Here is a 19719-nt window from a genome sequence, read left to right as displayed (position 1 = left end):
TTAGCTTTACATCTTTTCTCATTCTCCTTTTTAGGCGCCGACTTGGAAGAGGGATTGAATTGATCTGTCCCACCCACCATCCTTGTTGTCCTCACCAATATAAATAAGACTACAATAAATTCGAATTATTCCCTTTCTTTTTCGCTTTAAATGTTTTATAATGAATATTATATAAAAAAATCAACCCCACACTACAAAAATATAAAAGAAAACCACCTAATCCACTGGGTATATGCATGCGTTTAAATAATGATACCAACAAATAAATAAAAAGCATTATTTATACTTCAAATCGTGTCAATAATAAACACCAGCCAATCTTACTTGTATTTTCCAATTTATTTTTTTAGTTTCCTTCACGTGGGTGTTGTGTTACTATGGATCCATATTAATTACGTTACCACGTTCATTGCTCTACTTTGTGCATGAAATATTATAGATTCTATAATTTCATAATAAATAAATAAACCTTTGGATAAATTTCAAAATAAATTCAGATGGATTGTGAAATTTTCAGGGTTAATCATCTTCTCTTCAAACGATTTCAGCCACATGAAAAAGAAAAACTGACCTATAAAGCAATTTCAGAAGTTTTAAAGGTACATTAAAAATCCCATCCCTCACCATCACCATGTAAGTTCTATTTCAAGCGTAAAAGCAGGCAATGTAAGCTTCAAAACCTCGAGATGTTACCCGTCCGTGGAGAATTTTCTGCCTAGATCACTCGTCGGTTAATCTATTTATGATGAGCTAACTAAGATCTACAAGTTCACTGATTATGAGACAAGGTATACGGTTCTAGAAAAAAGCGGTTGTGCTCAACCATGAGCCTCGCAACGCCTGCGCCACTACAACTCTTTCACACAGGAATTTGAGTGAATAAGGAAGTTCCTTCTCGGTTTCGCATACCAATTGAAGTATCATGTAAAAGAAGAAAAATTATTGATGATTAAAACCAACCTACAAGAAATGGGGGAAATAGAACTGGGTGCTTCAAAACCTTTATTTAGCTGAAAGCATTAAAAACCTTTGTGAGACATTTTAATAGTTCACTGGATACAAATTCCATCATGTACTTTCGCGAGCTGCCTTCGCCTGCCGAGCTTCTTCTCGCATGGTTGCTTTCACATAGATCTCATAGCAACATCCTGAAAAAAATATAATGACAAGGATTAAAGTTTTTCTTTTCTTCGGGACGAAAAAATTTCATTCCAAAGGAACTAAACATACACAGAGATACTCTTCCCACCATCAGGCATGAGGAGATGAAGAAAAAGAGTCCTCTTGAAGAAAGAAGATAAATTATCAAAACATTTGTAAGACTTCGACCAAAGGGAGGCTCTGTGGCCTTACATTCTCTCAAATTTCTCTAGAATTTCTATGAATGTGGTTTGAAATTCTGTCATTTCTTTATAACCCAATGACCCACAGATAGCTCATGAAGCCTTCATTACCAATAATCTTTGCTTAACACTTAACCACTAAACCAAAATAATCTCAGGAAGTATAATTGGATCCTTTTGGAAGCACCCTTCTATGTTGAACATATTACATAACTGAAACCAATAATCTGCTAGAGAAAAGTAGCTGGAAAATTAAAAACATTATCAAAGGTCTCTTCATAGAAGAGACTAGTTTTGGCATGCTTGGGGGTATAGCACGTAGAGTGGATTTTCCTTTTAAATACTTTTTTGAGTGTTGATGTTCTTGTAGACTAGGGTACAAGGAGTTCTCGTCTTCCAAATCTGACTAGTCAAGTGCCCGTCCTTCTTGGTCATTGAATTAAAGTAAGAGGGCACTGAATTGAACCAATAATAAAGTTCAAAGATGTTTTCAGCGGCCAAGCTGGACAGATACTCGGTGTGTGGATAAATCGCATCTCTCCCATCTTTTTCTATATCCCTTTCGATAATAAATGTTTTGNAAAAAAAAAAAAAAAAAAAAAAAAAAAAAAAAAAAAAAAAAAAAAAAAAAAGATGATGGTAACATTGTAGAAATTTAAATAAAAAGAAAAGAAATCAATTACGTTTCCTGGCAACGTGCCAATTCACTTAACATAGCCCAATGCACATGTGAAGAACTCAAAATTGATTGCTCCTTCACTGAACTAACAGGTAAAACGTTCATTTTCAACTAATTTGAATTATCATTTTGGGAGAAGTTAGAATGATAGCGAAGCATTGTTAGCCCTTGTTGAATATAAACAAAGACATGAATTCTTTTGGGGATGAGGGCTCTAGCATTATTAACTTTGCGCAGTCTATTTAGACTAGATGGTTGAGGACTTTCGGTGTGGAGAGTTTGTTTCTCTGTGATTAAGGAAGTCCTTTTGAGTTCGCCCTTTCGTGAGCATGGCCTTATGTTGCGGCAAAAGAGCTTTTTTTGCTACTGTTTTGAGTATTTGGCTTGAGGGAAATAATAGGATTTTTAGAGAGGTTGGAAGATCCAGTGAGGAGAGGTAGGGAACTCGATTTAAGCCTCTTTGTGGGTGTCTATCAACAGACTCTTTTGTAATTATGATCCTGGCTCGATTTTATTGGATCGGAGCTCTTTTTATAGTTAGTTGGGACTCCTCCCTTTTTTGTGGCCTGTTTTTTTTAATGCTCCCTTTCTTTTTCTTCCATTTCTTATCAATGAAAGTCCAATTCCTTACCCCCAAAAACAAAACTAATCTAATAATATTGTTGTATCAAACTCTGGAAACACAGAGTTGCCTGTTTAGTTGGTGAATATGATGGAGTTCAGAGGTGGTCTACAATTTCAATCAACTTAAGCATTAGCGTTTATTTGAACAAAGACCACGTTGTTCTACTTTTGAATCTCAAGTTCCTTCTTTTGCAGTCATTGATACCCGGTGAGACGACTAAAAACAAACCATACAATACAGCCTCTACCCCAATCTTCCATTTCGGTAGGCATTATTTTACCTTCTAAGTTTAAGATACTTTTCATCTAACGTATTACTAAGAATCAACCAAAAAAACAAGCATATGCCATATGCTTGTTTTCATTCGAAGTGTATGAAGCCAATTTTCACCTCTAAGAAGCTTGTAAAAATTTGACAAACTTGTATCGGTATAGAAACATACATCATCCAAAAGATTCAACCGCACATAATTTACATCAATGTTGCTAATAAGGGTAAATGGCAGAGCTAGGACCCACGGGACAAAGAGAAAAGTATTTTATTAATGAAAAAAAGACTAATACCTGCAACAACTACGATTGTCAGAACATCTCCAATTTTTTTGATTCGAGAGACACCTTTCTTGTGTGATCTGAACCGCCTTAGAGAAGGGTCCTCAGCTAATAACTGCCAGATTTCAACATAGTGAAACTCAATGCAATCACATACTTAGCAACTAAACTGCATCAACAAAATGCAATATTGGAAAGTCCTTCGTGAGATGTAAGTAATAAATATTTTCGAAAATAGTTCAATATTGGAGTGGAAACTATACTTGCGGAGTTTGAGAACACGCATGCAAAGCAAACCCGCACTATACACCAATATAAGGAACTTAACAGATTTCACCAGGGTTTCATGGCATAGCATGGCAACAGATTAGTGTAGAAAACAACACGGAAACCTTCCCTCTAATTTCATGGACCTAAATACTGGAGTTCAAGCAGTTTGATCTGAACAGATTCGAAAAGCTTCCATCTATAATGGCGTCGAAAGATTGAACAACGATAAAGCGAAATGAACTAGATTGACAATCATACGAGATATCAATTAACTTAAGGAGAAGCGGTAAGCTATAAGGAACTAAATGTCCAAACGATGGAATAGACCACTACACTGGCAATTAAAGATAGAAAATAACAAGAAGTTAGATATGCTTACAGCCTTTTCACGAGTCCCTGGTTCGACGTGGAATCCACGGCGCGAGGGTGACGAAGGATCCACCTACCCGTCAACCAAAAACTCAAAAGATTGAGCGAGAGTACGAAAAAACGATTAAAAAAGAGAAACAAAAAGAAGCGATTGAGTGAGAAAGAACCTGAGGTTGAGATCGGAAGTGAGACGCAAGAGAGGTTTTGGTGAGCAAAAACGCCATTGTTCCACAATATGCGAGAAAGAAGAAGAAGAGAGCATATGTGACAGTGAGATTAATAAGAAATACGGTGAGGTCAAAATGGGTAATTTTCACATATAGCCCAAAAAATTAAGCGTTAGATTTAGGATGGTCTTTATCTTAAAACGCAAATACGACTCTTTGAGGACGTGAAATGTCCATTTTGTCCTTAACCGATGTTTTCACATGTTACGTTTTGTTATTCATTTTTAATTTTTTTTTCACATCTTTAACACCTAATTTTTAAGATTTTCTATGTTGGTATATAGAAAGAAATATAAGAGGCACCTCTAAACTCAAGAAGTGAAGACACACAAGAGTGCATTCCTATACGAAAAGGGTCGTGCTACACAGGGTCGTACCAAGGGTACTATACCTTCAACTTTGTCGACTCTAGAAGCATTTCCTTCGCCCTCGTTAATCAAAGCCTTGCTTTAAAACTGCACTTATTCGCTCATTGACCTAACTGGCCACTGCTTCAGTGCCCCCAAGCAGTCAATGCTTTTGAGTTTAATATCTGTTCTTATTGAAAGAGTATGCATTTGCTCATTTACAGGAAAAAGAGAATGTCCTCAGGACACCAAATTCTTAGGAATAAAACCCTTCCATTTCCTAAAAAAGAGGCTGAAAGAGAGTTTGTTTTGTACAGAAATGTATAAACAGTAGCGTAAAGAAGCATACATAAGTGTTGTGGCCATTCTGATCAAACATCAACCCAGACCAGGTACCTTCTGATACTCTCCACAATTGCTACACAAACTTGATCAGACAGAAAATTCTTGTGGGTCAGAGACATAGCACAGCCAAGACACTTGGGAAAAACTGCACAAGAACAACCCCCTTGCATCTTTTTATAAACGCACACGTTTTAACCTGGACTTTCTACTGGATGCACGCCAATGGGACTCTCCAATAAGTCTATTGAAAGTGCTGCTAGTAGTCTTTTTACGCTCGAACTTGTGTGTTCTCCTGTCTCAACCAAAGTCCAATTTTTCCTTTCCACGACCCTGTACAGCACCTTTGTTTCTCTCGGATACGCTTTTGTTTCGCCTAATTACAAATCTCAACAAAAAGTACCACTTTAGCACACCATATACTTTAGTCCATCTCATTTGAGCACCACATGATGAGGAGCCACCTTGAAGAGTAGAACGTGATTCGAAAATCGAGCTACATTGGAAATCAGATTCTAGAACTTGCAGATGATCCACATCAAAGAAAGATGAGTTTAGTGGCTCAGAATCACAGATCAGAGAAGAGTTGGCAAAGTTTGGGGAACTTGGCATCTGATCATATCTTACAACCATAGAATCAAAACCCTGCAAAGCATGATCGTCCAAGCCACTCGAATTCCCAATAGAACCCATCGATGAAATTATTTCAGAAGTGTATGCATTTGATGGTGTAAAATCAAAGCCACTAAATTTTGGAGAAGCTAAGTACTTGCTACCATAAGAATGATCCTCCATTGGTGAGCTCGGGGTGTAAAGGAAACTGAGTGGGTGAGAAGAGCCACCTACAAGAGAATTTTCATCGTCAATAGAGTCGACTTCTTCCCAGTGTTCGTATGCGGAGATAACCAGGTTGTGAGCATCAGCCTGTGTTCAGAATGAATGTACTAAATCAGCTGAAAAAATGTAAAGCAACTAAAATGTACAGTATATGTCTATTTAGAGGTGACAGGAGATGAGTGCCTTTTCAACTTCAGATAGCTTATCTTTGGGAACGTACTGGTAATCTGAAAGTAGCCCCATCACTTGCCCTACAACATTAAATACCACTCCGCTTTTCTGTTCCAAATCACGAGGCTTGTATACGTAAATCTTCTTATCGAGCACACATGTCTGTGCATGCTCAATTGTAGCTTCCCACATTTTAGTAGACATACCAGGGCCAAAAATCTGATTTTAAAACAAAAAAAAGGTGTAAGTATTGTCGTTTTCACAGCATTTAGATAGATGATAAACGAGAAAAGGTATTTACATTACGAAGCCTTGAAGGTTGTACATAAAGCTGAGTTAGGAAATCTTGCACCGTCTCGATTTTTTCTTGGCTAAGGCGCTTATGATAGACTCCATCCTTGCTAATTTTCTGCAATCTCCATACTTCATCCCCCAGAGATGGAGGGTGGTGCTTCTTGTACACTAAACCAAATGGCAGAGGTCAAATTGTATTTGATATGTCAATACAAAGAAATACGATATAATAAAGCCAAGTACTCACATTCTCCGCGGTGATCCCTGACCACAAACGATGCAGTCTTTGCTTCCAGTACTCTTGTTCCGACATTATCGTCTATAATTCTTGCACCCAGCCTAAACCGACGGCATCGAGTCCAGCTTGAATTGTCAGTGAAAGAAATCTCACCTACCATACCAATGCCATCTTTGAGACTCACAAATGTATCTCCTGTAAGAAGTGGTTTCTTTCCTTCCCTCTCTCTTACAATGTTATTCTTAAACTCCTCCACAGTATAATTATCACCTCCACCCTCAAAATCACCCTCTAGGACTACAATTTCCACTTTGGCTGAGGATTGAGGCCCAGTGTCAACAACTTCCCCACTTATGGTGTCAACCAAAGCCACCGTCAAGTTGGAACCATCTCTTCCTTCAATGCGAGCTCCGGTAAATACCGGGAGAGACATACCAGTTACAAACTTCAATTTTAAGCATCTCGACCCGGAAGAACAGATTTCTTTACCGTCATTTCCATCATTCCTTTACATAAATGCACGATATTTCATCAATACCTCTAATATATTATCCATACATAGACGATTTTGGGTTTAGCGATTTATTATCTATTTTCACGTCCTCTCTATTACTATTTTTAGAAGTGGGGTCGACAATGCTTAAGAAATTAAACAAATCACAAAAAAGATTACCTTTGCACCCTAGTAATGTACTTTCTGAGCGCCAATTCGACCTCCTCCCTTACCTGAGAACACAACTAGCAAGCTTACAACAATGCTAAAAATTCCAACTAACTGTTGATGCAATTTTTATGGATTTTTTTTATAGAATTAAAACATATAAATACCATAACAAATCAGAACTGTTGATGCAATTTCCCTATCCCATTAATTCACTTTAAAATGTCTGTCTTCATTTCAAGTTTCCCATGAAGTAGTCATTTATACCATGCCAATCCAAATGGTTTAGCCCCACCCTTATAACAGAAGTGTTTAATATTCATGAACTGTAGGGATTTCATTAGCAGTCAATCACAAGAATAGCACGTTCTCGGAATTGCCTCATTTTAACTTTTCTTAGGGTTTAAATTTTAATGGTCAACAGATATAAGAACCCTAATAATCACAAGTCAAATCAAAATAGCCACATTATTTACTTATGTTGCAAAAAATGTTCAGACTATACAAGTTCTCTTCCTTCCTAGTTTGTTTGGTAGAGAATTTTCTTTCCTTTTTAGAATGTCCTATTCTTTGTTCTTTCAGATATTTTCCTATTCCAACAAAGGTATACTAAACTAATTCCATAGGCACTTTCAGTACTGCCACTTCTAAGGTAGAAGGTAAAAAAGTTACACCAGAAATTTTGAAATGATGCCATGAACAGAGAGAAACGTATACAAAGGAGGCAAGATTTCCACAATAAAGTTTATCGGTGGGTTCGATCCCAATGGTATTACAAGAAACCTGCTCCTCTGCTGGAAAGCTTTCATTGGTGCCAATTGAAAATTCTATTTGGTGTATATTATTAGTGTTTCGAGATGAAGATAACCGAATAGGTCAGCATTCTAGAATTAGAAAGAGGTTTTCATATCCCTATGATATCCATTTCCAAAGCACTTGAGTTTTTCCTGTTATGTTTTAGGCTTTGACGCTTCATTAGAGGATTCATGGACCTTATATTTTACACGGTCCTCTCTTTATCCAGAAAAATAGGAAAACGTCCTCAATGATTTGGTAAGGGCTTAGACATCCAGTCCAATCATGCATTTTCAACAGCAATGGAACAATTTCCCATTGATAAAACAATGCATTAAACATATTTCCTGGAGTGATCATGCTTACCACTTTACGAATGAGTGGCTCCAATAGCTGTTGCATTGATTGCAATGATGGGGCATCCTGAATCACACTGTACATTACCAAAGATAAAACATCATATCAAGTGATGAGATTTTTTTTAAAAAAAAAGAGAAAAAAAATCATTGATGAATAAATAACATTGCATTCAATACATACACAAGAAATGGACATTCAAGACTCCTAAAGGCTTTCTTATAGCAGTCATAAGGCCACAACAAGAATATACTGGTTGAAGGAAGGTCTTGAGGTTCCAAGAACTATTGGCAACATACTTTGCCTTAATATAATCAAGATAGGAAGAGTCCTAGCCACCTCTTCCATCATATCTAGTAAACATCTACTTTGAGCCAAGCTAATACCGAATGTCTCGAGAAATGTATCCCAATTACTATAGCAAAGACATCTCCATAAAATTCAAATCTTCTGAAGCCCTCTTATACATCAAAGCATAGCCCGAGGATCCAAATCAATTCATCAAGAAAAAAACTTAACCTTCTTCAGAATTTTCGTCTTTCTAGGGCTTGGCGGGAGAGGAGAAGGGTAGAACGTGCAGAAAAACGAGAAAAGAAAGATTTATGAGAGAACAACGCTTCGATAGCATGAGCGTCCACATAAATTAATAACTAAAATTTGGAATGAGATAAACTCTATATATCCCTTTGTAATGAAGGAATTTCCAATGCCGGGTGGTGAACCTGTCTGGCATTCGAATCTGGAAAGCAAGAACTTAGATAGCATGTTTGGTTTTATTGAGGCATATGTGGTATGTCCGAAGACTATCAAGAAATAGTGGCGAAAAAATTCATGGCTTCCCATTCAAAGAGGGGTCTCCAAAAATGAAAGTTGGGAAATGGAAGGAGATTCACCTAGTAAGGGACGAAATAATCAAGTGCTTTTTCGAGAAAATGGTGGTAAGAGAGCCCTCACTAATCAAAATCAAGTGATCCTCCTCCAGAAATTAAATGCCATCCCCCGCCTCCCCCAACCATTTCTGTCTAGAGATTGGTCTATATTAGCCTGTCCAAGGGTTAACCAGTTCTTCTCTAAGTTGCAACTAATCTGAGGGAGTCCAACCTACTCCCACAAGATCATGCCTGACAGCTTCTTCAAGCCAACTTTGTTCTTTAGGGGAATCTCGTCAGAAGAGTCTCTAGAATCCACCCAAAAGAACTTAAACATGAATCATCAGCTCGCTTACCAACTCATGTAGGATACCATACAAACAGTTCTCCCAAAATTCAATTGAACCAAAGAAGCCAGATCGCACCACGTTCCTACTTCCAATTCTAAACATAAATTAGCATTGGCAATGAAACTCAAGGAGAAATTACAGAGAACCCCCATAATCAACAAGGAAACTTAAGAACAATCCCACAAAACAGTGAAATAAAAGAGTAAAAGAGCGAGAAGCAGCGTGTAGTACCTCCAGAAACGGAATTTTCTACGCTTATCATCGGGATTGTCACCATCCGCCGGACCATCTCCATCATCTGGATTTCTTTTCTGCGACAACATAGGAGGGCGGAAGACATACAGACACAGGACGATGCGATGGTATTGGCAAAGATTGCAATAAACTAAAAAGATTAACATGCGGCGCAAGACGGAAGAAAAGATATATACAAATATGGTAACATATGCAAGCCCACAAACTAATTGCGATCAACCAAAACAGGAAAAGAAGTTACACAAAAAAAACCATAAAATCCCTTTGTTCGTTTCCTTCCCCCTCCTAGCCTCCATCCAAATTCGGGTTCTCCTTGCCCTGAAACTCAATCGAAGTCGTCTTTTTCCCCCCTCAAAACTTACTTGACCGGACTGCAAAAGAAGAAGCCGGTGCTGTGGCGGAGTACGGCCGCTAAGAAGAAGAGTAGAAGCGAGAAGTGTAGCAGAAGAAGAAGAACGTTGGAGATATTTCCGTTGAAGAGAAAGACGAAGGCAATGGAGTGTGTGTGTCAGTCAGAGAAAGCGAGAGCGTGTGGGTGGCGGAATAGCCCGCCAAACCGCGTCGAGGGAAGGCTGATGTCAGCAAACATGGGGCCCACCGTAATTTCTTTTTTGAAGGACCATTCGGATGCCTTCTTGCATCGGCTCGCAACATCGCGCTTTCCTCTACCAATTTTGCCACATACCATAATGTCCTCTCAAGTGGGGCCATTCTCCACGTCATTTTCATTCGCTCCACAGTCCTTACGGTTTAAATACCAATTTGACTCTTTTTTATTTTATTTTGAAAGAACACAAATATTAAAATGAAATAAACAAATATTAAAGTAATATTTAAACCTTTTCCAATGTGTCCACTGTGGCGAAGATACTCGTTTTTTAAATTACGACCGTGAGATCTCACGTAAGTTATAGAGGGGAATAAAATATTCTTTACGTGGAAACTTCTTTTTAACATATGCATTTTAAAATCGTGAGGTTGTTAAACATCTCATAACAGATGCGTTTTAAAACGTGAGGCTGACGATTAATATACCAAAGTAGACAATATCTTTTAGCGGTAAACTTAAGCCTGTTACAAATTATATCAAAATCAGACACACCAACAAAAAAGTTGACACTCAAAAGAAGGAGTGGTACATGGGGGCAAAGATGTAAAAAGGAGCGTGAATCTCAACTAAAGTTGACAGCCTCATTTCCACGAATCTTCCTTTGTACTTTCAAGCCACGACTCTCAGGCTTAGAATGACATAATTACCCCCGGCTCTAAACCAAGGCTTTTAGTTCCAATCACGTAAGCCATTCATACAAGTCAACGAACAACGTGATGTTCATATCCCCTCCCGCTAAAAATTCAACTTTAGACTATCCCTGCATCTAACAACTAAGATAATAATATCTATATTGTTTTGTAGTAGCTACATTCAAGAATTTTTCTTTTTTGGGGGTGAAAAAGAGTTATCTCGTGTGGACTTAACAACTACTTACAAAGTTCATTTTCGGCTCGATGTCGTCGTTGGTGCAAGACGAACCAAGTTTGGAATCTTATTGAAAATAATTACCTTCTGTGTTATAAGCGCAACCAATGACCACAATAACCAGATGAGCTACACGATCGCCGTCTGCAAGTAGTCGAATCGACTCCACATTCTTCATCGCTGAAACATTTATGATCTGCTCGAGCATCAAGGATATGGCAAGCACTCTCTAGTTGTTGGTCACCATCTCCAGCTGTGTTTAGTGAGGTAGCTGGGCAGACTTGAAGAGACATTGCACTAGACCTTCTTGATGAATTTTCACCCTGCAGATATAAATGCACTTCATCTCCACCAATTCATTTCACATTTTAAAATATTCCTTCCAAGTTTTTTCTTCATTAAATTTTCCCACTCTACTGGGCATAATATTTCAAACAGCTGACAGGCTCCCTGTGATGAGGGGGTAAATGAAAATCAAGACTAGACAATGGGAGTAATACCTTGATAGATGTCCCGTTGGTCAGGCCATACACCTCTGGCAGTCGTTCATGCCAAGAACTTAGGACTGGCAGGGGGTGACCCTCGGTGGTGAAGATGTAATTTTGATCGACCAGAAACGAGTCGTCAAATAAAAGATATAAATATTTGCACCTACATAAAGAGGGATGGTGTGATGACCAAGCTGATTTTCTGGATAACAGAATTGGGAGAGAGAGAGAAAGAGATCATACGTTTCAGAGAGGAAAAAACTATGTTGATGATCTTCCAACTGCATAGTTGTAACATCTCTAACACTTGCAAATCCTCCTTCAACTTTGGTGTACAAGATAAGAGACTTCATGATTGATTCACCCACTTCGAAGTACCATGGATCTACAATTCCAAAAGCCAAACGGAAGGAATCCGAGTAAGGCAGTTAAGCTTTATAACTAATAGTTGGATAAGACATAAGGAAACTAGCATTCCAAGAATACTATGCTACAGCAGAGCTTCAAACTTTTAGTCGACGTGAAACGAAATAATTATAATATACAACGTTGAAGTTTTTGAAAAATAAAACCTTTGGTTGCTTGATATAAGTAAAAAGTTGACTCTGCCAATTCTGGACGGAGAGGATAATACTTTTCAGTGGGATGCAGCATCTGATAGTCAAGTAAATACCTGAACAATTTAAAATCCCAGACTTACGAATTAATGGTTGTCATGGAAAATACTGGAACTCTAATAGATTGAAACAAGATAATTGGCAAAAAGAAAATAAGATAATTGACAACGAAAGTTCTGTGTTCTGGTCAAAACATGGAATAGTTTAAATGGACAGATTTGCAAGCAGCATACCTTTCCGGTAGAACTCCATATTTCTCCCACACATGAAAGAACTCACGGTGTGATGAATTAGCTGCCGGAATATCCCCAACAAGAACCTACTAACAGAGAGTCATGGACAAACAGTCATATTCGAGTAGAGTATCATTTACTAAAACTTCAAAGATTACTGCAACTAGCCTGTAGGCCAGGCCAAAATGCTTGAAGGCTTGTAAGCTGCCAATGGGTTGCCCTCCCTGTCCTCATATCGGCCTCATGATACCTACATTACCAAATAATTTTAAGTAAGCCGCCCAAAATAAGATAATAATTTTTTGTATATACCTTTTAAAAATTTGTTCTTAAAGAATAATTTTTAGAATTGTTTTTATTTGTTATTATTTAAAATCTATTTGGAGAAAAAAAGAAAAAAAAAAGTTGGTGTGCATTGAAAATTACAATTGTTGTAGCTTAGAAACGGCTAAAAATGAATATAGTTTTGTATAATTTAAGAAAATGTGTTCGTACTAAAATGATCATAAAAATAGTGTACACGCTACCATGGGCCATGTCTGAAATATTTCTGCACAGCAAGGTAAGCACTGTGGAACATTCTCCAGAATTCTTCTTTTCCAAAAAGTACATGAGCCTTAAATAGATATTCATAGAATGAATCAACCCCTTGAAGAAACCACAAGAATCCAACATCAGTATTAGGTTTCTACTCTTCCAAGACATAATTTCTACCCCGAGCTCAATTGCATAAAACAGATTTTCTTCCTGATAGACGTTGAGTTAATATTACAAGAGTATGGAAGCGCCTTATAAGAGGTGGGAGACAATTATCGAAGAAGAAAAATATAGTAATAATGAAGATGTGATTACTTCTACCAAAACATGTAAAAATCTGTATTGTCAACAACAAATGACTTACCAGCACCAATTCCAGATGAGAACTCAATCCATTCACCTGTTTCCACATCCAATGTAGTTCCAAGTAAATTCAATGAACTGCGCATGCTCCACAACTTACGAAGAGCACGCAAAGCAGCAGATTCAAACCTGGGGTCACCAGTCAATCGCGATAATGCTCCCATTTCGAGAATTAAAGAACCTATATCCAGATAAAAATTGATCCAATTCAGACCATAAAATTTTCACGTATACTTATCTTAACAATAAAAGATAAGAGCTCACCACACCCGGAAGAACTTGTTTCAGTAGTCTCATTCTCCATCACTCCATGCTGCCCACAGAATTTTGGATTGATGTGGAGTCATATACTCCTCTTTAGAGAGAGAAAATGGAACCATGACCCAGAAAAACGTATTCATATATTTTAAAACTGCAAAGAAAACTTCTGAAAATATCTACGGACTCCCTAAGCGTACCATGCATACAGTGAGTTTAAGCTGCACTAAAAATATCATTCAAATAGTTGACCTCCACCCCACCCACGCCCCATGAAAAAAAGAACTGCTGAGAAGAACAAAAGGAACAAAGCAAGGTAAGATCTGGCTTGTTGGATGCAAAATTTCTTCAGTACACCTAAGGAGATTCACTTATTCTCGTTATGATCATTTAGAAACTTATACCAAGAATATTGTTCAATATGCAAACAGCATAAACGACTTATAAGGCATCAGAGACATATCTCAATTCTCAATGACTGCAAAATTAGCTCAATAAAAGAAGACAGGGTCCAGTGAATACAAAATCCCATGAAGATCATATAGCTTGGAGTTTAATATATCATAATATTTATAAACAATTAGATTTGGACCTAAGCAGATGATAGGTAATACCTTGAGGTTAATCCACGCATATGGCAACCCTGTGGGGGTATTAAATGCAGGTAGGAAGCGGTTCCCTAAGTCTTCGGCCAAAACTAGTAGTTGATTCTTATAACTTTGTCTAGGCAATCGGTTCGTGGAATCAGTTGCAAGAACATGGGCAGAAACAAGTCCTCCAAGAACTCTTATGTTGCACTACAAAATTGTGGTCAAGAGTAAAAATGCATATATTGCTCCTTCATCCACAACATTTTAGCTCTTTCTTAGCATGACAAGCATTTTAACTCTAGAGATGAGCCAACCACATTCATCTTTTTGGGGATTGGGGATATCTAAGGACTTGGGTACCTCAAATAGATTTATCCGTGCATCAACATCAAAACGTAAATTTTCAGAAAGCCAAAGCACCGCCTTTTGAAATTCAGTGTTGTTGCCTAAAATTACAAGGCTGAAAAAGAAAAATGTGATCATTATGAAACTAATAACCAAACAACCATAAATTCTGGCAGTAATCAATTCATACCTAGACAATGATTCGATGAGTGTAAGAGCAGAGCCATTATAATTTTGTGGTAAGTGTTCCAGCTGAAAATTGAAGAATTACACAGTTAATGCACTCCCCACAACCAATTACCACTCTAAAGCCATATTAACATTATATTGATTACCTTAAGATTACCGAGCTCACTGAGGGAGTTGGTGAAGGTCTTCGTAAGAGGTTTTAGCTCATCATGCTGATAGAAATAGGAGAGTCAATAGGTTTCTATGTGATCAGAGCACATGAATCTGTAACCAAGAATACTTACTGGAAATGCATATGTCATATAGTTGTCATATGCATGGTAAAACCTGAAAACATATAAAAATAAGCCAACTGTCAGATACTTTGCGTGCTAGTGAACGTAGGGATCATCTAAGCAAATACAACAGATGAAATTTAGGCAAGAACAATGGTGTGCACTAAAATAAGATTATGCAACTCACCAAGAATAAATAGTAAGACACAGTAACTAGAGGTCAAAATAATGCACTCAATGTGGCTCGGATAGAAGTTCAACAAATCTAGTCATAATTTTCCTGAAGACCTAGATTGAATAAGATCCCAACAATATATCATCACTGTACTGCGTCCAATTTCCAGAAAACAAAAGACTAAATGCAGATAAGAATGACGAGCTCCATAGAAACGTCTAAGTCATCATCATAACAAACTAAACAAAAACTGAAAATTCTCCAGACATGACAAAATTAGACTTTATAGTTAGAATTTTCGTAGAATTGAACAAATTATCTCCTATACCACAAAACGCTAGAGCTTCTCAACACAACACCGATCCACAGAACGATAATGAAGTCAGAACCGCATCCAATAGACCGGAACAAAAAACGAAACTACCGCGATTGAACTAAAAATGCCAACGGAGATTATGAAGATGAGAGCCTTACATCCGGCGGACCTTTTCCCTCATACGCATTCGCTTGGCAGTCCAGTAGTTGTTGGAGCTGGAAGGATTGAAGAGAGCGGAGAAGATGATGAAAAGCAGAAGAATCCATGTGAAAGACCTGCGGGGCAACATGTATGGAATCTATGGACTGGATAAGAATTCCGGGCAGAAGAAGCGAATCGAATAGAATCGAATCGGGGTACGAAGTCAATGGCGCTGGGGATCTGAAGCGAATCGCAGCTCAAATCAAGACGCCCATAGAAACTTGGTTGTCGTGGATTGAATAATTTGGTTAACTATATTTCCTTAAGAGTGGATTATGAAAAGGAAAAAACCTTCCAAATTGAACAAGATGATATGTTATAAAAGGAAACTAATTGAGAAAATTGTATGAATTGCCACTTCACAATGCCCAAATAAAACCTTCTCTTTTTTTAACTAAAGTTTTATATATATATTCTAAATTAATAAAAATATCTCTCCACTTTTAAATTTATCTAAATAACCATTTCAATAATACTTTTAAATTCTTTTAATAAAAATTATTACTATTTTGTTTAAAAAATTATTTCAAATTTGAAAAGTATTCACAAATTTTCAAATATTTTATTAATACCCCAAAACCTTTCTAAGGATTTAAAAAACTCCAAACCTTCTTTAAAAACTTTAAAAACATCTTTAAATTAAAAAATATATATATAATCGTAAACTTGAAAAATAACATTAAAAATAAAGATAATTGAAAATGACTTTTTATTTTATAAAAATAAAGGTATTAATGCACTCTTAAACATATTACTAATATCTTTAAAAAATTTAAAAAGTAAAAAATATTAATAAAACTCTTCAAAGTTTAAAAATAGCTTTGAAACTAAGATATTTTTTAAATTTTTTTTGAAAATTTAAGGCTTAATTAAAAAAATTAAAAATTAAAAATATTTTTTAGACGTTTTTATTTTTTAATAATCAAATCGATTGTTTAGATGACGCAAACAGAAGTGAAGTTTTAAAAAGTGGGCCGCATTTCATTTGGGCCTTATCAAATGGGTTATCCGTACACCTTGTCCGAATAACATGGTACTTAAAATGAGAGATTAACAAAAACCTACTTAATTTCTTAAATTTTCATTTATTTTTAATTGCATTTCTTGATACTTCAATCGTAATTTTATATCTATAATTGTTAATTTGAAAGCATNGAAAAAAAAAAAAAAAAAAAAAAAAAAAAAAAAAAAAAAAAAAAAAAAAAAAAAAAAAAAAAAAAAAAAAAACTCAATTTGTTTCTACGTTTTTTTTTATAAGAATAAAATATTTGAATATCCGTGCTAAAAAAATAATTTATGTTTTAATCTAAATCCACCACAACCCTGGATCCCTCAATTGAACCATAAACCCTAAAATTAGTACCTGAAATTGTTGTGTCGATCGACACGAATAATCCGCCGTAATTGATTTGATTTGATTCAGTCATCAATGGGACGTTCTCTGTTCGTTCGATCTCGGAGGCCATTACCAGCCTCCTCCATAACCAATCTCCTGAAACCTCTCCATTTTCACCCCTATTTCATCCCCTCTCTGTTTCCCCAATCCATCATTGCTTCCTTCTCGTTATTCAATTGTTCCTTATTCAGAGGAAGCAGGTTTTCAGCCGCCTCCTTCTTCTTCCGCCATGGCCTTCTTTCCTCTTGCCGCTTTCCTTTGTGTAATTTTGCTCTCTGTTTCCTTCTCTGTTCGATCAGAGCTTTCTCTCGATTATTACCAGAAGACTTGCCCCGATTTTGCGAGAATCGTTCACGAGGCCGTCGTTCATAAGCAGACTGCTAGTCCAATCACCGCTGCCGCTACTATGCGCCTCTTCTTTAACGATTGTTTGGTTGGAGGTTGCGATGCTTCTGTTCTCATCTCCTCTAATGTCTTCAACCACGCCGAGCGCGAAGCCGAAATCAACCTCTCTCTTCCAGGAGACGCCTTCGACGTCGTCACTCGAGCGAAGATTACTTTGGAGCTTTCCTGCCCCGGGATCGTCTCTTGCTCCGACGTACTAGCACAGGCGACTCGTGATCTCATCGCCATCACAGGTGGACCGTCGTATGGCGTTCAATTAGGGCGAGAAGACAGTCACGTCTCGAAATCTTCAGACGTGGAAGGAAACATTCCGATTGCAAACCAAACAGTTGACGAGATGATCAAGCTATTCACAGGGAAAGGCTTCACGATTCAGGAAATGGTAGCGCTGTACGGCGGACGCACAATCGGATACTCAAATTGCGGGGAATTTGGCGACCGGCTCTTCAAGTTCAGCAAGACAACACCAACCGATCCAGAGCTTCATCCGAAGTTGGCGGAGGCTTTGAAAACGACTTGCACGGATTACGAGAAGAATCCTGGATTATCGGCATACAGCGACGCCGTAACGCCGTTGAAGTTCGACAACCAGTACTACCGGAACCTGCTGAGAGGATTGGCGCTTTCGAAGTCAGAACATGCATTGGCAAAGGATCCAAGGACGAAGAAGTTTGTGGAGATGTACGCGGGAAATCAGGACCTGTTCTTCAAGGACTTTGCAAAAGCTATGGAGAAGATGAGCGTTCGCGAGGTGAAAACTGGCGGGAAAGGAGAAGTGAGGAGGAGATGTGATGTGTTCAATTCAATCCGCACTTGAAAATATAAATTTTCCAACTGTAATTGCATTTTGGCACATCATAAACAATTTTTTTTATTATTATAATTAAGGGAATTTTTTTTATTATTATTTTTATTTTTTATTTTTATTTTTGTAAGAATCATTTGGAAATAGTTTATTGATGGAAATAAGAGGAAGATGAAGCATGCAAATATAATTTTAGTCCCCTTTTTTAATTTTGTTAATACTATATATTTGTAAATATTTTAAAAGGTAATTGTCAATTAGACTAACTAACTTCCTTACCGACCTAACTTCCTTACCGACCTAACTTCCTTACCGACCTAACTTCCTTACCGACCTAACTTCCTTACCGACCTAACTTCCTTACCGACCTGATCCCACTTCAGTTAATTCAACAGCTGCCTGCCTTAGATGATGCTGGAGAGATGGGGAACTCTTTGTCTCCCATTTCGGTGTAGGAAATTCAGTCTATGGAAGTTCTTTGTCTCCCATTTCGGTGTAGGAAATTCAGCCTATGGAAGTTAGAGATATGGAATCCCCAGTTTTGAAATAGATTTACCAGAGGTAAAGACCGGGGTAAGGATTTGGTGGGCAACACACGTGCTACAATGGCCGGGATAAAGGGTCATGATCTCGCAAGGGTGAGCTGACTCCAAAAATTTGTCCTCAGTTCGAAGCCTGCATGAAGCCAGAATCACTAGTAATCGCTGGTGGGGACGATGCGACGTATGTGCAAGAATCTTATCATTTTCGCTTTCCCATCACCAATAAAAACTTTATATCAAATTTCCACGTCACCCTTACTTTTTTTTAATAACAGTTTTAAGACTTCTAATTTATATCAAAATAACAACTTTTAATGCAAATAAAAAAAAAAAAATACCCTTTCACATGCAACTTGTAATAACAACCTGTAATAAGATACGTATGATACGTATTCACTACATTCTTTGTCTCATTTAATTAATTTTGATGGTCGAAGTGAGAAGAGGAGAGACACGTGCACGTTCTTTGGTCAATCATACCCTTTCACATGCTCTCGACTTCTTAAAAAGCTTGATTCTCTCGACTTCTTAAAAAGCTTGATTGTTGAAGCATAGTAGAATTGTAACCATTCAAGTCGACTCATTACATATCGCTTGTATTAGGTATAATCAAAATCAATTTCCTTTTTTTTTTTAAGATAATATTTAGAACTTGGAAGGAGGGTAGAAATGGAAGAAGAGGTTAACAACTGTAAAGTATTATTATTGTGATAATGAATCATTGGCATTTGAGAAAATCAGAGAGAGAGAGAGAGAGAGAGAGAGAGAGAGAGAGAGAGAGCGTCTCTCCTCTCTGTTTCTCTCCTTTTCCCATTCTAGAGAGAGAGAGAGCGATGAGCGTAGGTGGAGGAGGGAGGCGATTTGAATCCAATTCCTCATTGCCAATCATCACGCAGCCTCGTTCTTCCGTATTCGCCCATTATGAAT

At 37.4% G+C, this 19719-nt stretch overlaps 4 protein-coding genes across 5 annotated transcripts; 1 reads left to right on the top strand and 3 right to left on the bottom strand.

The window, feature by feature from the left end:
- Window positions 1-876: 876 nt before the first annotated feature.
- LOC111779930 (succinate dehydrogenase subunit 7B, mitochondrial-like) lies at window positions 877-4131 on the bottom strand. Its single transcript, XM_023660133.1, has 4 exons — window positions 4005-4131; window positions 3848-3910; window positions 3211-3313; window positions 877-1148 (listed from the first exon to the last, which is right to left on the bottom strand). Exons 1-4 carry the CDS (start codon window positions 4059-4061, stop codon window positions 1069-1071), a joined length of 303 nt encoding a protein of 100 aa, XP_023515901.1. The 5' UTR covers window positions 4062-4131; the 3' UTR covers window positions 877-1068.
- Window positions 4132-4581: 450 nt separating this feature from the next.
- On the bottom strand, window positions 4582-10166 carry LOC111779929 (calmodulin-binding protein 60 A-like). Of its 2 annotated transcripts, none has more exons than XM_023660131.1 (7): window positions 9557-10166; window positions 8116-8182; window positions 6967-7019; window positions 6303-6799; window positions 6063-6223; window positions 5774-5980; window positions 4582-5677 (listed from the first exon to the last, which is right to left on the bottom strand). In XM_023660131.1, the coding sequence occupies exons 1-7, from the start codon at window positions 9724-9726 to the stop codon at window positions 5054-5056; spliced, it is 1779 nt and encodes a 592-aa protein (XP_023515899.1). In that variant the 5' UTR covers window positions 9727-10166; the 3' UTR covers window positions 4582-5053. The 2 variants fall into 2 exon arrangements, with proteins under 2 accessions (XP_023515899.1, XP_023515900.1); XM_023660132.1 differs by having other exon boundaries at window positions 5459-5677; window positions 5811-5980; window positions 9557-10164.
- A 547-nt stretch (window positions 10167-10713) lies between these two features.
- Window positions 10714-15947, bottom strand: LOC111780200 (alpha-mannosidase I MNS5). The gene is made up of 15 exons (XM_023660534.1): window positions 15602-15947; window positions 14962-15004; window positions 14824-14889; window positions 14679-14740; window positions 14504-14603; window positions 14168-14350; window positions 13560-13608; window positions 13297-13476; window positions 12923-13043; window positions 12564-12645; window positions 12396-12481; window positions 12118-12218; window positions 11789-11930; window positions 11558-11708; window positions 10714-11380 (listed from the first exon to the last, which is right to left on the bottom strand). The coding sequence occupies exons 1-15, from the start codon at window positions 15730-15732 to the stop codon at window positions 11150-11152; spliced, it is 1728 nt and encodes a 575-aa protein (XP_023516302.1). The 5' UTR covers window positions 15733-15947; the 3' UTR covers window positions 10714-11149.
- Window positions 15948-16924: 977 nt separating this feature from the next.
- Window positions 16925-18340, top strand: LOC111780201 (peroxidase 41-like). Its single transcript, XM_023660535.1, has one exon. The coding sequence runs from the start codon at window positions 17270-17272 to the stop codon at window positions 18260-18262; it is 993 nt and encodes a 330-aa protein (XP_023516303.1). The 5' UTR covers window positions 16925-17269; the 3' UTR covers window positions 18263-18340.
- The last annotated feature ends 1379 nt before the right edge of the window (window positions 18341-19719 follow it).

The sequence above is a fragment of the Cucurbita pepo genome, chromosome LG18 (assembly GCF_002806865.2).
Source record: "Cucurbita pepo subsp. pepo cultivar mu-cu-16 chromosome LG18, ASM280686v2, whole genome shotgun sequence".
In the NCBI taxonomy this organism is placed as follows: Eukaryota; Viridiplantae; Streptophyta; class Magnoliopsida; order Cucurbitales; family Cucurbitaceae; genus Cucurbita; species Cucurbita pepo.
This window is presented reverse-complemented; position numbering and strand designations above follow the sequence as displayed.